Raw genomic sequence first — 16984 nt, forward strand, 5'->3', positions numbered from 1 at the left:
ATGGATAGCTTATAAGTATTTTCTCCCATTCTGTGGGTTGTCTCTTTGTTGATTGTTTTCTTCATTCTGCAGAAGGTTTTTAGCTTGATGTAACCTTATTTGTCTATTCTTGCTTTGGTTGCCTGTGCTTTTGAGGTCTTATACAAAAAAAATCTTTGTCTAGACCAATATCCTGGAGTATTTCCCCAATGTTTTATTTTAGTAATTTCCAGTTTCAGGTCTTAGATTTGAGCCTTTAATCTATTTTTATTTGATTTTTGTATGATGAGAGATAGGGGTCTAGATTCATTCTTTGATATATAATTACCAGTTTCCCCAGCATCATTTATTGAAGAAACTGTCCTTTCCGCACTGTATGTTCTTGGCACCTTTGTTAAAATGAGTTGACTGTAGACCAGTGCTGGGATCGGGCTGCGCCGTGTTATGGCCCTGTACCACACCGAGGAGCGCGGCCAGCCTTGCTCACAGAATTATCGCCTCTTCTTCAAGAATGTAACTGGTCACTACATTTCCCCCTTTCATGACATTCCTCTGAAAGTGAACTCTAAAGAGGAAAATGGCATTCCTACGAAGAAAGCACGAAATGATGAATATGAGACTCTGTTTAATATGATTGTAGAAATACCTCGGTGGACAAATGCTAAAACGGAGATTGCCACCAAAGAGCCACTGAATCCCATTAAACAATGTGTAAAGGATGGAAAACTATGCTATGTGGCGAATATCTTCCCTTACAAGGCTTATGTATGGAATTATGGTACCCTCCCTCAGACTTGGGAAGATCCCCCTGAAAAAGATAAGAGCACGAACTGCTTTGGAGATAATGATCCTATTGATGTTTGTGAAATAGGCTCAAAGATTCTTTCTTGTGGAGAAGTTTTTCATGTGAAGATCCTCGGAATCTTGGCTCTTATTGATGAAGGTGAAACAGATTGGAAATTAATTGCTATCAATGTGAATGATCCTGATGCCTCAAAGTTTCATGATGGGGTCTCACTATGTTGCCCAGAATGATCTCGAACTCCTAGGCTCAAGCAATTCTCCCACCTCAGCCTCCCACGTAGCTGGGATTAGGGGCATGCCATGGCACCTAGCTCCAGGCTGAATTTGACAACAGATATTTTTAGCAACGTTTTATTGAATTCTTTCAGAACATTCAAATTACCTTCATAAAGACAAAAACTTTTTTGTACTCATAAATTCACTGGTGTATGTAATATTTAATTACATCTCATAATTATAATAAAAGATACAGTTAGCATAAATGGTTTGGGAATAAGCACACCTGATGCTTGGTAAAGGTAAAACTTGACTGATGGAAACAAAAGTGTGGGCTTCCTTCTAGAGTATTCTGCCAGAGGCAGCATACATAATATGTGAACGTGAATCAGAATGTTCTACAGAAGTAGAGTCTTTACTAATCAGTCCAGTAAGTTGATCAAGTAGAGTTCGATTAAAAGAGCTTAATTTGTAATCAAAATTAGAAACTGAAATAGATTTAGCTTGATTACATATAGAGCTTTTCCAGATTATCCTAACTTTATTGGATTAGTTCATCTTTAAAAGTCATACAAAATTAATTCCACAAGTGGGAATAAATGACTACTAGAGAATTGCCACTTTTCTTAAAATAACATAGATTGTAAAAAATGTATCTAATCAAAGATGTCCTACAAATAGATAGTGTTGATGGTTGCACAAAATTGTAGACATACTTAATGTAACTGAATTATACACTTAAAATGCTTAACATGGCAAATTTTATGTTACGGATATTTTATCACAATAAAAGAAAACTGAAAAAAAAATGAGTTGACTATAAATGCATGACTTTATATCTGGGTTCTCTCTAGTTCTCTTTTTTTAAGTGATGGGGTCTCACTATGTTACTGGTCTCAAACTCCAGGCTTCAAGTGATTCTCCCACCTTGGCCTCCCAATGGCTTCTCTATTCTGTTCCATTGGTCTATGTGACTATTTTTATGCCAGTACTGTGCTGATTTGGTTACTATAGTTTTGTAGTATGTTTTGAAATCAGGTAGTGAAGTCAGCTTTGTTCTTTTGCTCAGGATTGCTTTGGCTATTCAAGATTTGTGGTTCCATATAAAGTTTAGGATTTTTTTTTTCCTGTCTCTGTGAAGAATATCATTGATATTTTGATAGGGATTATATTGAATCTGTAATTTGCTTTGGGTGGTGTTGTCACTTGAATAATATTAATTCTAATCCATGAGCATGGAATATCTTTCCATTCTTTGGTGTCCTCTTCAATTTATTTCATCAGTGTATTAATAGTTTTTCTTATATAAATCTTTCACTTCTCTGGGGAAATTGATTCCTAGGTATTTTATGTTCTTTGTAGTTACTGTAAATGAGATTGTTTTCCTGATTTCTTTTTCAGATTATTTGCTGTTGGCATATAGAAATGCTACTGATTTTTATATGTTGATTTTGTATCCTGCAAGTTGCAATCATGTCCTCTGTGAACAAGGCTAATCTGACTTTTTCCTTTCCAGTTTGGATGCCCTTTATTTCTTTCTCTTGCCTACTTTCTCTGACCAGGACTTCCAATACCATGTTTAGTAACAGTGGTGAAAGTGGGCATCCTTATCATGTTTCAGACCTTAGAGGAAAGGCTTTCAATTTTTCCCAATTCAGTATGATGTTGGTTGTGGGTTTGTCATGTATGGCCATTATTATTTTGAAGTATATTCCTTCTGTGTCTAGTTTGTTGAGGATTTTTATCTCAAAGAGATGTTGGATTTTATCATATACTTTTTTCAACATCTACTAAAATGATCATGTGGTTTTTGTTCTTGGTTCTGTTAAAGTCATATATCACATTTATAGATTTGTATATGTCAAACCATCCTTGCATCCCTGAGAGGAATTTCACTTGATCATGGCAAACGATTTTTTTAATATGTTGGTGAATTCATTTTGCTAGTATTTGGTTAAGAATTTTTGCATCTACTGGCTGGGCGTGGTGGCTCATGCCTGTAATCCCAGCATTTTGGGAGGCCAAGGTGGGTGAATCACTTGAGGTCAGGAGTTCAAGACCAGCCTGGCCAACATGGTGAAACCCCATCTCTACTGAAAATACAAAAAGATAGCCAGGTGTGGTGGCACATGCCTGTAATCCCAGTTACTCTGGAGGCTGAGACAGAAAACTAGCTTGAACCCAGGAGGTGCAGAGTGTGGTGAGCCAAGATCACACCACTGCTCTCCAGCCTGGGCAACAGGGCTTGACTCTGTCTCAAAAAAAAAAAAAAAAGAATTTTTTCATATATGTTCATCAGTGATATTGACCTATAGTTTTCTTGCCTGGTTTTAGTATCAGGGTGGTGCTGGCCTCATAGAATGAGTTTGGAAGTATTCCACGGTCTTCAATTTTTTTTCAAGGCTTTAGGAGAATTTATTTATTTATTTATTTTTTTGAGTCAGGGTTTCACTCTCATTACCCAGGCTGGAGTGCAGTGCTGCAATCTTGGCTCACTGCAACCTTGACTTCTGGGGCTTAGATCCTCCCACCTCAGCAACCTCCTGAGTAACTGAGACTTCAGGCACACACCACCTTGCCTGGCTAGATATTAGTTCTTCTTTAAATGTTTCATAGAAATCAGCAGTGAAACCATCTGGTCGTGGACTTTTCTTTAATGGGAGGCTTCTTCTTATGGCTTTGATTTAGTTACTTGTTATTGATTGGTTGAAGTCTTCTGTCTCTTTGTGGTTCAGTCTTGGTAGGTTTTATGTACCAGAGAATTTATCCATTTCTTCTTGGTTTCCAATTTGTTGGTGCATAATTGTTCATAATAGTCTCTAATGATTTTCTTTTTTGTATTTCTGTGGTCTCAGTTTTTATGTTGCCTTTTTCATTTCTGGTTTTATTTGAGTGTTCTCTTTTCTTCTTAGTCCAGCTAAGGATTTGTCAATTTTGCTTATCTTTTCAAAAATTTGAGTTTTTGTTGCATTGATCTTTTGTACTTTTTTTAGTCTCAATTTTATTTATTTCTGCTCTTACATTTATTATTTCTTTTCTTCTACTAATTTTGGGTTTGGTTTGTTCTCGTTTTTCTAATCTCTTAAGGTGCTCTTAAGTCTTTCTACTTTTTTGATGTAGGTGTTTATTGCTATAAACTTCCCTTTTACCATTGCTTTTGCTGTATCCCATAGATTTTGATATGTTATATTTCCATTTCCATTTGTTTCAAGAAATTTAAAATTCTCCTTCTTAATTTCTTCATTGACCTCAGTTGTTGAGGAACATGTTATTTACTTTCCATGTGTTTATGTAGTTTCCAGGGTTCCTACTGTTATTGATTTCTAGTTTATTTCATTGTGGTCAGGAAAAAATAATTGATATGATTTCTACTTTTTTGAATGTGCTGGGACTTGATTTATGGCCTAAGATACAGTCTTTTCTAAAGAATGTTCTGTATACCAATGAAAAGAAAATGTATTCTGCAGCAGTTGGGTGAAATATTCTGTAAATGTGAGTTAGTCTTGTTTTGTCTAGTATACAATTTAACTCTGGTGTTCCTTTGCTGATTTTCTGTCTAGATGATCTGTCCATTACTGACAGCGGGAAGCTGAGGTCCCCTTCTACTATTGTATTGTGGTCTATTTCTTGCTTTAGATATATTAATGTCTGCTTTATATTTTTGGGTGCTCTGGTATTGAGTGCATAGATGTTTATAATTGCCTTTATCATTATATAATGATCTTCTTTGTCTTTGACTTGTAGTCTGTTTTGTCTAGTATAAGAATAGGTAATCCTACTATCTTTTGGTTTTCACTTGTATGGAATATCTTTTTCCATCTCTTTCATTCTATGTGTGTCTATATAGGTAATACTGGTTTCTTGTAGGCAGCATATAGCTGAATCTTGTTTCTTTATCCATTCAGCTATATATATCTTTTAATTAGAGCATTAAGTTCATTTACATGCAGTGTTATCATTGATAAGTAAGGACTTACTACTGCCATTTTTCTGCTTGTTTTCTCATTGTTTGGTAACCAGCTTTCTTCCTTCCTTCCTTCCTTCCTTCAATCCTCCTTTTCTTTTTTCCATCTTCCTTTGTGGTTAAGTGATTTTCTCAGGTAATATGTTTTAATTTGTTGCTTTTTATTTTTAGTGTATCTATTATAGGTTTTTGCGTTGTGGTCATCACAAGACTTGCAAAAACATCTTGTGGATATAACAAGTTATTTTTAAAGAGATAACTTATCTTAGATCACAGAAAGGAATAGAAACAATAAACTAAAAAAACCTCTGTGTTTTAACTCCATCTCCCCTACATATTGATTTTTTTGTTACCTCAATTTGGATATATTTACACTGCCTATTTCTTAGCAGGTTGCTCTGTGTGTTTTTGTTTTTTATAGATTTGTCTTCCGGGCTTCATACTAGAGTTATGAGTGGATTGCACACCACAATTACAGTATTAGAGTATTCTTGGTATGTCTATATGCTTAATTTTACTAGTGGGTTTTATACCTTCAAATGTTTTCTATTTGCATGTTAGTGTTCTTTTTTTTTTTTTTTTCAAATTGAAGAACTTCCTTTAGTATTTCTTGTAAAATGGGTCTGGTGATGGTAAATTCTCTCAGCTTTTGTTTGTCTGGGAAAGCCTTTATTTTTCCTTCATAGGTGAAGGGCAACTTTGCGGGATACAGTATTCTTGGATGGAAATTTTTTTTCTTTTAGCACTTTGAAAATTTTGTTCCACTCCTTTCTGGCCTGTTTGGTTTCCATTGATAAGTCTGTTGCCAGATGAATTGGAGATTCTTTATACGTTACTTGCTTCTTTTCTTTTGCTGCTTTTAGGATCCTCTTTGTCCTTGATCTTTGAGAATGTGACTATTACATGCCTTGGGGAAGTCTTATTTGGGTCAGATCTGTTTGTTGTTCTCTGACATTCCTGTACCTGGATGTTTCTTTCTTTCTCAAGTTTTGGAAAGTTTTCTGTTATTTTTTGAATAAGCTTTCTACTCCTTGCTCTTGTTTAACTCCCTCTTGAACACCAGTGATTCTTAGACTTTGTCTTTTGAGGCAATTTTCTTTATCTTGTTGACAGTCTTTGTTCCTTTTTATTCTTTCTTCTTCTCTGTGTATTTTCAAATTGCCTGTTTTTGAGCTCATTTATTCTTACTTTTGCTTGATTCGTTCTCCTACTGACAGCCTCTAATGAGTTTTTCAGTTCCTCAAATATATTTCTCAGTTTGAAGATTTCTGTTTGTTTTTATTATTATTTCAGTCTCTTCATGAAATTTCTCTGATAAATTCTTGAGTTGGTTTTTTGTGTTATTTTGAAAATCACTGAGTTTCCTTAAAACTGCTATTTTGAATTCTTGTTCAGAGAGCTCACATATCACCATCTTGTTAGGGTTAGTCACTGGTTCCTTGCTTCATTTGTTTGGGGAAGTCATGGTTCCCTGTTTGCTGCTGTCACGTATGAATGTATGTCTATGTGTTTGCACTGGAGAATTAGTTATTTTAGTCTTCTCTGTCTGGCTTCTTTTGTTTTTTATTGGATATATTTGCTTAGAGATTCGTTGTAATTTACCTGTTGAATTTCTTTCTTTTCCCATTAGGTCACTGCCTCCTTTTCAGCATTAGATAGTGCCTTAAGCCCAGGTTTGTCTCTGCTCTAATAAAGAATTGGAGCACTGCCCATCCCAAAAGAGGATAGTGCCAAAGGGGATGTCCTAGCACTGTGGGGAGGTTAAGTAGGGATTTGTGCTCAGGGGACCTGTGGGATGAACCTCCTACAGCATGGTGTTGCTAAACAGACACTCCGATTTGGTATCTACTTTGGCCAACTTATCGAGTCAAGTTTCCAGAGTTGGGGATGGTAGTCCTGCCTCCCCACTTTGTCTCTGGCTGTCCCCAGGGATATTTTTTCCTTCAGGCATTCCTCATGCTTCCTGTGAGTTGAGGTAGGAGCAGGTATCCTGCCAGGGAACTCAAAATGATGGGGAAGCTGCTTATCACCTTGATTTTCCTTTTTTCCAGTGTTAAACTGAGAGTCAGGGGGAGATTTTCCATGTGCTTGGTGCCGGCAGATTGGGGAGAGGGGCGTCTTGGCTATGGATGTCCCATTCTCTTACCATTTGCTTGGAGCTTTTTTACTTCTCTGTGGCACTGAGAACTGTCTCATCCTCATATTTTCGTTCTGGGATATTTGTGGTGATAATCTAAGTGCTGTAAATTTGGTTTTTGTTTTCTGTGCGGGGAATGAAGCCAGCCAGCTTGCTTCCAAGCCACCATTTTGGAACCAGAAACCTCACTGTATTATACCTTACAGTGCTCTGCTGAATTAAATTCAAATAGGAAATATGAACAAATTTACCTCCTCAGCAACTATCCTAAATCCCTGCTACTCAAAGTGTGGTCATTGTACCAGCAACATTGAACTCACTTGGGAACTTTTTAAAGATGTGGAATCTCAGGCCCACCCCAGACCTACTGAATTAGAATCTGCATTTTAACAAGCTGCCCTGGAGACTGGTATGTACCTTCATATTCAAGAAGCACTGTCCTGCAATATTCTGGTAGACTTATTTTGACAGGTGCAGCCTTCAGCTGTTCGTAGTGTTATATCTTTAATTCTGTAACCCGACCCCTAATGGCTGTCTATTTTGGCAATTATTTTAATGCCACACAATAACCTTTTCTTGGTTGAATGTTAGTTTCTCTGAATTATTGACCATGCTGACTCTATCTCAGGATGCAAGCATTTGGGCTCATTTTTCAAGTTCTGGTAGAGTCAAAGTTAGTATGCATTTCCCTCTCCACTTCCACCCTCTTATATTTCATTTCTTGCCACAAGCAGGATGCCTTTTCTCCTCAACTCTCCATCTTCATGCTTCTCAGGGATATGTAGGTCCCTAAGCACAGTCAGCATTTTGTTCAGGTGGAAAATGTTCATATATCGTTGGGGTCATGTGCCAACTGTGTGCATGTGTATCTGGTTTATACAGATGGAATCTCAGGTTCAAATGTTATAATCAAGCCATCTTGCAAGATAGTTTCTACACTCTTATTTCACAGTATGTGAACTTTCTTTTTGTTTTTCGCTGACAAATGTTGATTGTGTTATTTCAGTGGTCGGGATTGCTGTAGAGGTATGCGAGATATTCCGTTTGATTTTGTCCTCTAAGCCATAGGTAAGAATTAACTTTGTATTGTGAGCCATCACATACATGAGTTTGGTGTATTTTCCCTACCTTTTAATGAGCTTAATGTCAGCTAGTTGATTCTGTCTGGCAAAATTTCACAGTGCCATCCTGTTACGCCACAGGGCCACGTAAACAAGGAGGAGATCCATGTCAGCAAATTTCTAGCTAGTTCAGGGATAGTCTTTCAAGTTTCATATTGTTTAAGTTTTGAGTCTTTAAAAAGTGGTCTTCATATAACATCACATACGTCTTTAGCACCTTAGGTAGAAGGTGCTAAAAATGATTTTGTCTTTAAGGATAACTCTGATCACTGTGTTGTGAAATGCGAGGCCATTGTACCATGGGACATGATTTTCTCTGAGGCAGTGGCAGATGGGACTATTGGCAGTGGGACTATTTCTTGTTCCATCAAATGACCTCCGGCTGCTATATTTTTGAATAGTCTGCTTTGGTATTACTCTGCTGTTCCAGGCTTGGTTGCTGTCCAGTCTCACAGTAGTGTACCTTGCCTGTGGTGTATTCTGTCTCCTGAGCCCTTTGCCCTTCTATTGTGGTGCTTCTAATTTGTTGTAAATTAAAAACCTGCTAGATAATTTTGCTAGAATATATTATAATTAAGAATAGGCTCAGAGTGATGTCTTCAGAGGGTGAGCTAGGAATCATATAGGTACTTCTATGGTGCAAACTTGAATAAAACCTGTGAGCAGCCACAGCTGGTTTGGTTCGTTTTGCCTTTGGGTTATTTCACTGTTCACTCACTATCTGCTATGTGCTAGGAACATATGGAATTGAAGTAAACATTCTTGTTGTTCCCATAATCTGTTCTGGGGATAGATAAAATGCAAAGCAGAGCATTACACCTATATGATATAGGTGTAAACACTGTACTGTGGACTTGCATGAAGAAGAGTCATTATAAATTTGACCAGACTTACTAGAAGATGTAAGATTGGGTGGGAGGAAGGACACTTTAGTCATGGAGAGACAGGTGGGGTGTAAGGGACAGGATATCCTAGGCGGAAGCAAAAGTGTGAGCAAAGGTGGTCAAATAAAGGGTGCGTGGAAGGAATGGAATTTATTTGGGTGTGATTGAAGCATGAAACGTCTGTGGTGGGTACCCAGAGGGAACATCGAATTATTATTCACACGCCTGCTGTTCATAGCATGTAGCTCCTAGAAGGTGGGTAGATGTCTCTGCTTATATTGTGTGAAAATTAAAGAAGCACATGTATGTCTTCCAGCATGGAAAAAAAAAGACCTTCATTGGAAGAATTTCTCATCGGGGCGCCATGTTACAAACGAAAGCTCTTTAGGAGAAGATGCACAGCTATTTCCTTGTTCTGAGTTTTGATACTTTTTTTTTTTAAACAATTTGTAAAGCTTTCGAAACTTCTTGTCTTGTTCTTGTGTTTTAGAGTTTACATCTATAACTGATAGTATTATTTTTCTTTGCACTTACAGTACGGCCAAGTACAGCGTGTTGACATTTCTACCTCGATTCTTGTACGAGCAGATTAGAAGAGCTGCTAATGCCTTCTTTCTCTTCATTGCCTTATTACAGGTAATGGTTTTTTAACAGTTCCTTGGAATTCGCAACCTTAATTACATGTAAAATGAGATTTTGCTAAAAGGTTCCTTAACTGCTAAAGTGTTATCATCTTGGAATATAGTTTGTTTCCCTCCTCCGGTCATTGTTCAATAGAGTGAACAAGCCTGACTTTGTATACAGGGAGATTTCTTTCGGTATGGCCTTAAGGATGATTGCAGTGACTGAAAGAGGCATTGAAAAGTGGCCTTAGGGCCATACTTTTAAGCCTTTTTCTGTTCCAAACACATAACCAATGTTGGATAAAATTTAAAAAAATATGTAAAATACATAGCTGGTTTTTAAAGTAAGGTGATTATTTTTGAGTAACAGAAATGGAACAGAACTGCAAAAGTGTGAACCGTGCGTGACTGCCATAATTTTCTTCTCATGGAGAGGATTTTTATGTGCCAACTTCCTACTTGTGGTCTCTTATCTTCCAGCAAATTCCAGATGTATCTCCAACAGGAAGATATACCACCCTGGTGCCATTGATCATTATTTTAACAATTGCAGGCATCAAAGAGATTGTAGAAGATTTTGTAAGTTTTTGCTTTTGAATAATAAAATCATTGTATGCAGTAGATCATAACTTACGTGTTGCCTCGGGTGATATATTTAAGGCAGAAAATTGGGCTATAGCTTAACCAGCCTTTTTAGATGCCTGATGATATTTTTTGGGGGAGGGAATGTATACTCAGAGTGTCCTAAATACCTGTACAGTGACACTAAACAGTTCAAACTTTGTTTTCAAATATTAGGTCTCTGGAGCCCCGTTGATTTTTATCACTGATGTTCCTTATAGCCTGCTTTAGAGCTTGCTAATTTGGGCAGCAAATGAAGGATTGCTGTGCTGTCTAGGATGGCAGCGTTGTCTCGCTCTGCCTGAGGCAACTGTACAAGAATCTTCTCCCCTCACAATCATCCTAGTGTAGCTCCAAGTTCATTGGCTACAACAACTATATTCCTTTTCTCTCTCTTCCTTACTCTGTCTTCCCCTATATATTTGTGTGTGTGTGTGTACGTATATATATATACGTACACACACACAAAAAACGTGTATATATATATTTGTGCGTGCTGTCTCTCTGTCTCTGGATCTTCCTCTCCCCCCTTACACACACATACACACATCTTGCTTTCACAAACATATATGCATCTTTCTGGGAATAGGTATGTAAATAAATAGGTATGTAAATGAATATTTAAAAAAATAGATATGTAAATAAATATAACACAGGTTAAGCATCCCTAAATCCAAAAACCCCACATCTGAAATGCTTCAAAATCCAAAACTTTTTGCGTGCCGACATGATGCCACAAGTGGAAAACTCCACACCTGACCTCATGTGATGGCTGCACAAAATTATTATAAACACTGTATGAAGGCTATGTGTATAAAGTGAATATGAAACATAAATCAATTTCATGTTTAGACTTGGGTCCCATCCCGGAGATACCTCATTGGGTATATGCAAATACTCCAAGATCTGAAACAATCTGAAATATGAAACACTTCGGGTCCCGAGCATGTCAGATAAGGGATCCGCAACCTGTACACATTGAAGCAACGTTACTTTATCAATAAAATGAAGTTGGCTGTTTGTTGCTGGGTTTATCATACTGAATAATCATTGCAGTCTGATCTAAAGCAAGGAGTGAAAAGTTTTGTACTTCCAAGTGCTAGAACCACAATAAAATAATTGAAACTAAAGAGACCACTTCTAAACTTAGGGAGTGCTGATAGATCACAAAATTGTTGAATTGAATTTTATAGCATGAGCATTGTTGGCAGTTAGTTTCCTTGTCCCCTGTAATTTCCTGATTGTTTTGTTTGCTATTTCAATTATTCATGTGGAACTTTTGTTAGAACTATTTTTTCTCTTTCTGTAACAGAAGCGACACAAGGCAGACAATGCAGTTAACAAAAAGAAAACCATAGGTAAGATCCCAGGCTGAGTCACTTTTTCCACTAGAAAACTTAAGAATAAGGCCTGCATTTAAGGAATTTTAAATAAGTGCTGAGTGGTATTGAGATAAATTGGGAAGATGATCTATAAAATACTTTCAAGAAATAGTAAAAAACAAATTGAACATGATTTTAGTACTAATAATTAAGATTTGAACAGCATTTGTGTATTTTAGAATGTTAGAAAAGGTTGTAATTTTCAGGAACTAGACAGTTTTTATGTCCATAAAAAGTCTAAGCATTCACGTCCTTCATTTATAATCTCTCCTTACTTCCATCTTCTACTTCTTATTGTTTTATTTCTACAACATCAATTTTTGGTTTGTTTGTTTAATTTTTTGAGACAGGGTCTCACTCCTGTTCCCCCGGCTGGAGTGCAGTGGCGTGATCATGGTACCCTGTAGCTTTGACCTCCCAGGCTCAGGGGATCCTGCCACCTCGGCCTTCTGAGTAGCTGGGACTACAGGCATGCACCACCACCCCTGACTAATTTTTGTGTATTTTTGGTAGAGATGAGTTTCACCATGTTGCCCAGGCTAGTCTCAAACATCTCAGCTCAAACCTATCTGCCTGCCTTGTCTTCCCAAAGTGTTAGGATTACAGGTATGAGCCACCGTGCCCAGCTGTTTAGTTTTTTTTTAAATTGTGGAACAGCAGGCCTTTTTTTTTTTTTCTTCTGGGCTGAAAATAAGTAGATTTAACTTACATACATAAACATTGATGTGTATGCATTAATGTACATATGTTACAGAGGTACATACACTGGTGTTCCATTTTGAGTGGGGGTGCTGATGTTATGCCGTCATGGCTAAAGATAGGGTATGTTAGAATTAATAAATGGAATTCTAAAAGAAGGCTTTTGGATTTTAGGAAACTGATTCGATTTATTACCAGTATTAACCAATATTTTATTTTTCTCTTTTTCAGTGTTAAGAAATGGTGTGTGGCATACCATTGTGTGGAAAGAGGTAAAAACGAATTTTAAAGACGTACCAGTACTATTGGTTTGAAGACGTGTAATGAATGGCTGGTCTTGACTGCAGTATGAAGTTTGTGTTAAGAGATGGTAGAGTTTTCCGTGAGGTCTGCTGAGACCTGAGGCGTGTTTACTCTGTCCCCTGCCCCTTCTAGTAAGGGCCCAGTGTGTCACTTCAAGCTATGAACTTGATTGCTCCTGATTGACATTTCTGAAAGCTCAAAGTACTTTCTAGTTTCTAAATCCAATTTGAGAAACATTTTCCCTCGTCCTCTGTTGTCTTAATCTAAGTTAAAGTTTATTTTTGTTTTTAGCATTTGTGATTCTCACTTCTAACATTTTTGGGTGGAAAGGTCATTAACTACAGAATGGTGGAATGGGGGTAAGAAACCACCCCGTTTCCGTTCTAGCACAGCGGTTAGCTGCTCTTAATAATAGCAAGGAAAGCTTTGCCTCCACGTCCCCGGACGTGTGAGGTTTAGAGGGTTGAAGAATGGTGTGGTTTTTTGGTTGTTTGTGGTGATGAGTAGAAAATTTAGAAGAAATCTGCCATACCATCTGGGTATTTTATATCTGATAAAATGAGCATTTTAGCTGGACCTTCTTAATGGACACAGGACGTGTTGGGGGATGACTCTCATAGCCGATTAACATGATTTCAAAAGAAAACAACGTTTTAGCAGGGTAACTTGAAATAGTGTTTCTTGCTAAACATTTAGTAAACAATGTTTTAAAATGACTCTTATAGTCTTTTATATCTGAAAAATGCCCGTGATATGATAACTGCAGCATTTGCTTTAGTTTTTGTTTTACTTTACTTTGTTTTGGGAGAATTCCCCCACTCTTTAAAGAAATTTCTCCTTTGTAAAAGTGTTTTGCAGTAACACCTTCACCTTTGCAGCAGTCTTGAAGTCCTGTGTTGCAAATGTTCATCAGCCTCACGTTTGGAAAGGTCGTGGTTCTTCGTCAGGAGGTTGGGAATTCTTGACACACAGTGGGAGAAACGCTCCCAATGCTGAAGGAATTCAGGGGTTCTCCCAGCACTGGGAAATTGCCCCTCTTTTTCTCGAGGGTCCTTCTTGTGACTCCCTCCCCAGAAAGGTATCAGTATCAGCTAGAGTGAAGAATGATTTGGATTCTGAGGGCCTGACATTACTTGAAACAGCAGAAAATGGAGTGATGGTCTCTGATTGATGGTCCAGGAGCTAACGGCTTTGCAGACTCCTGAAACTCATGACTGTTTCCAATGTTCATTTGGGAGAAAAACAACAATCACAAAGAAACGCCGGTTCTATATTGTACCACATGCATTTTTATTTCCATTTAAAATGTATATACTTGTTTTATTTCAGTGGAGCTCCTGGCATGTGTTAGAGATTGTACTAGGCATGGGAAGAATGAAACACAGCACTTCCCTTAAGGAGTTTCAAACGTCAGTGGGCTTCCCAGTCACCGTCCGCAGGGCTGCTAGAACCCAGATGGCTGGGCCCCATTCCCGGGGTATCTGATTCAATGGGTCTCGGGTGGGGCCCTAGAATTTGCACGTTTAAACAAATTATTAGTTGAGGCTGAAGCCGATGGTGTAGGAGCACACTCAAGAACCATCGGTGTCCTGGGAGAGAGAGGGAACTAACCTGACGCAGGGCACTTGTTGAGCTCTGTGTACGAGAAAGCGTCCACCTTGGGAACAGCTGGGAGGGGCCACCTATCTAGATGCAGTGGTTCAGATCAGGAAAGTCTGCCCTCCAGAGACGCTCTAGTGCCTCTTGAAGGGTGAATCGGGGGTAACTAGCTGCGGAACTGTGAGTAGTTCAGTGTGAGGATGAGAATACAGGAGAGGGCAGAGATGTCAGGCAAGGGGGAGCTGGCTGTCCTTAAGGTCCCCCAAATGACGGTAATCTAATCTGAAGTGCTGAAGCTCAGGTCTGCCATCCCCTGGGCTGTAGCTGAGTCAATGGTGAGCACTGAGAGGCAGCTCTCATGTGGCTCTCAGTGACTTTGATTGACTTCGAGAGGATCTTTCAGCTACTTCCTCAAAATTAAGAGACTTGAGGAACTCTCTGAGGCTAGAGTGGATTCAGGGATCTGGAGGGTTTCTGTTCCCACTGTACTAATTCTTTGAGGGAGTGTTGCACACACAAGGAACAATCACTTAAGCACATTAAATAGAAAACCGTTTCCAGGCTGGTCACGCTCACGCCTGCAATCCCAGCACTTTGGGAGGCTGAGGCAGGTGGATCACTCGAGCTCAGGAGCTCAAGACCAGCCTGGCCAAACATGGCCAAACCCCATCTCTACAAAAAAATACAAAAATCAGTCAGGCATGGTGGTGTGTGCCTATAATTCCAGCTACTCAGGAGGCTGAGGTGGGAGGATCACTTGAGCGCGGGAGGCGGAGATTGCAGTCAGCCTTGATCGCGCCACTGCACTCCAGCCCGGGTGACAGAGTGAGACCCTGTCTCAAAAACAGAAAACAAACAACCAAAAAAATTTTTTTTCAAGCAAAATCCAAGTAAGTCGTTTCTCATGTACATAAAACTTCTCAGTACTTGGTTACTGGCATATGAATGTTGCTTTATTTAGAGAGTAAAGATGAGAGAAAGCCATAATTTCTCTTGTCCTCCCACTTGGAATTTTAAAAAATCCACTGCCTTATTTCTTTGGAAAACATGACAAATTTTCCTTTCTAGTGTTTTTTTTCTTTACTAATTACTTCTTCTGATTTTTATATGTAATTAGGCTATTCATATGAAATATTTTTACTTTTATTTGTTTTTAGACAGAGTCTCGCTCTGTTGCTCAGGCTGGAGTGCAGTGCTGCTGTCTTGGCTCACTGCAACTTCTGCCTCCTGGGTTCAAGCAATTCTCCTGCCTCAGCCTCCCGAGTAGCTGGGACTACAGGTGTCCACCACCACGCCTGGCTATTTTTTTTTTTTTTTGTGGTGAGATGAGGGTTTCACCATGTTGGCCAGGCTGGTCTTGAACTCCTGACCTCAAGTGATCTACCTGCTTCGGCCTCCCAAAGTGTTGGGATTATAGGTGTGAGCCACTGCACCTGGCCCAAATAGTTTTACTTTAAAAAAACACTTTCAATTCACATAACATCCCTTGCTTTTGTACTGGTGATTGTTAAAATAGCTTTGTGGCATTTTCCCCAGACACTTCAATAAACAACTTAAAGCACCAATAGGATACGTTTCGGTAAATTTGCCTTTTTCCCAGCGGAAAATTAAACATGGGCACCTGCTAGCTTCTAAGATCTGGTAGTTTTTCACAAGTATCATATCACTTGAAATTCCTGGTTTCTAAGAGAATAGTAACATGGCTGGAATAGGAAATTGAAAGCGTAAGTGCAGATTTTGAGCTTTACAATTATTACTGTACTCGGAATGGTCTTCTAGTATCATCAGAGAATTCTAATGTCCTTGACCTTCACACTCATGATGTCCTTTCAGTTGTGCTCCCGCTGATGGAGACTGACATTTATATGGACCTGCTTTATGCTAGGTGCTGTGTATACTTCCTTAGTCACTGCATTCACCTTACAAGGCCGGTGGCGCTGTTTTCCTGTTTCAGACGTGAGGTGCTGGGGCGCTGAGAGGCGAAGCAGCTTGCCGAGATCGCAAAGCCAGCACACGGTTATAAAGCTAGGATTGGAGTTAGGTTTGCCTGATTTGAAAGCCCCGGTTCTCTCCACCCTGGTGCTTTCTGCGATGTTACTGAAAGGATTTGTAGACACGTGGCCGTGGTGCCATTTTGGAGACCACAGCCCTCTTCCTTGGCTTGGGATCTTCTGTCTGGTGGAATCTGTTCCCCAAGGTGGTCTCTGACTTTGGCCGTGATCCTCTTTCTGGGAATTTCTTGAGGCTGTACAAATCTTCTCCATTTTACGTGGTATATTTCCAGGGGGCCTTTTAGGTGCACTTTTCATGGGTGAATTTCCTGTTGCCTTTTAATCAGAGCATTGGTCTTCTGTGCAGCTTGCCAGTTTTGAATCCCGGTTCTAACGCTCAGTAGCTGTATTACTGTGATCAAGTTATTTTGTTTTCTGCATCTCAATTTGTAAAACAGAGAAAAATTTATGTGTGTTAACTTAGTTGATCCTTACAGTCACTCTATGAAATATGTGCCTTTATCTTCATTATAAAAATGAGGAAACTGAGGCACACAGAGTTTACGTAACTTGCTCATCGTTACACAGCTCATCGGGGGGCAAGTGGGGATCGAGCCCAGGCATTAGGCGGGCTCTGGCAGGGTGTGGGTGACCATTCTAC

At 38.9% G+C, this 16984-nt stretch overlaps 1 protein-coding gene across 1 annotated transcript in view; it reads left to right on the forward strand.

The window, feature by feature from the left end:
- Positions 1 to 398: 398 nt before the first annotated feature.
- Positions 399 to 16984, forward strand: part of ATP8A2 (ATPase, aminophospholipid transporter, class I, type 8A, member 2) — a 537919-nt gene continuing 521333 nt past the window's right edge. Inside the window, 6 exon segments of the mRNA XM_011999987.1 lie at positions 399 to 990; positions 8477 to 8567; positions 9596 to 9741; positions 10209 to 10307; positions 11662 to 11707; positions 12662 to 12702. Of these exon segments, the coding sequence (XP_011855377.1) occupies positions 424 to 990; positions 8477 to 8567; positions 9596 to 9741; positions 10209 to 10307; positions 11662 to 11707; positions 12662 to 12702 (990 nt within the window). The 5' untranslated portion in view covers positions 399 to 423.

This window comes from Mandrillus leucophaeus, unplaced genomic scaffold, assembly GCF_000951045.1.
Source record: "Mandrillus leucophaeus isolate KB7577 unplaced genomic scaffold, Mleu.le_1.0 Scaffold61, whole genome shotgun sequence".
NCBI classification, from domain to species: Eukaryota; Metazoa; Chordata; class Mammalia; order Primates; family Cercopithecidae; genus Mandrillus; species Mandrillus leucophaeus.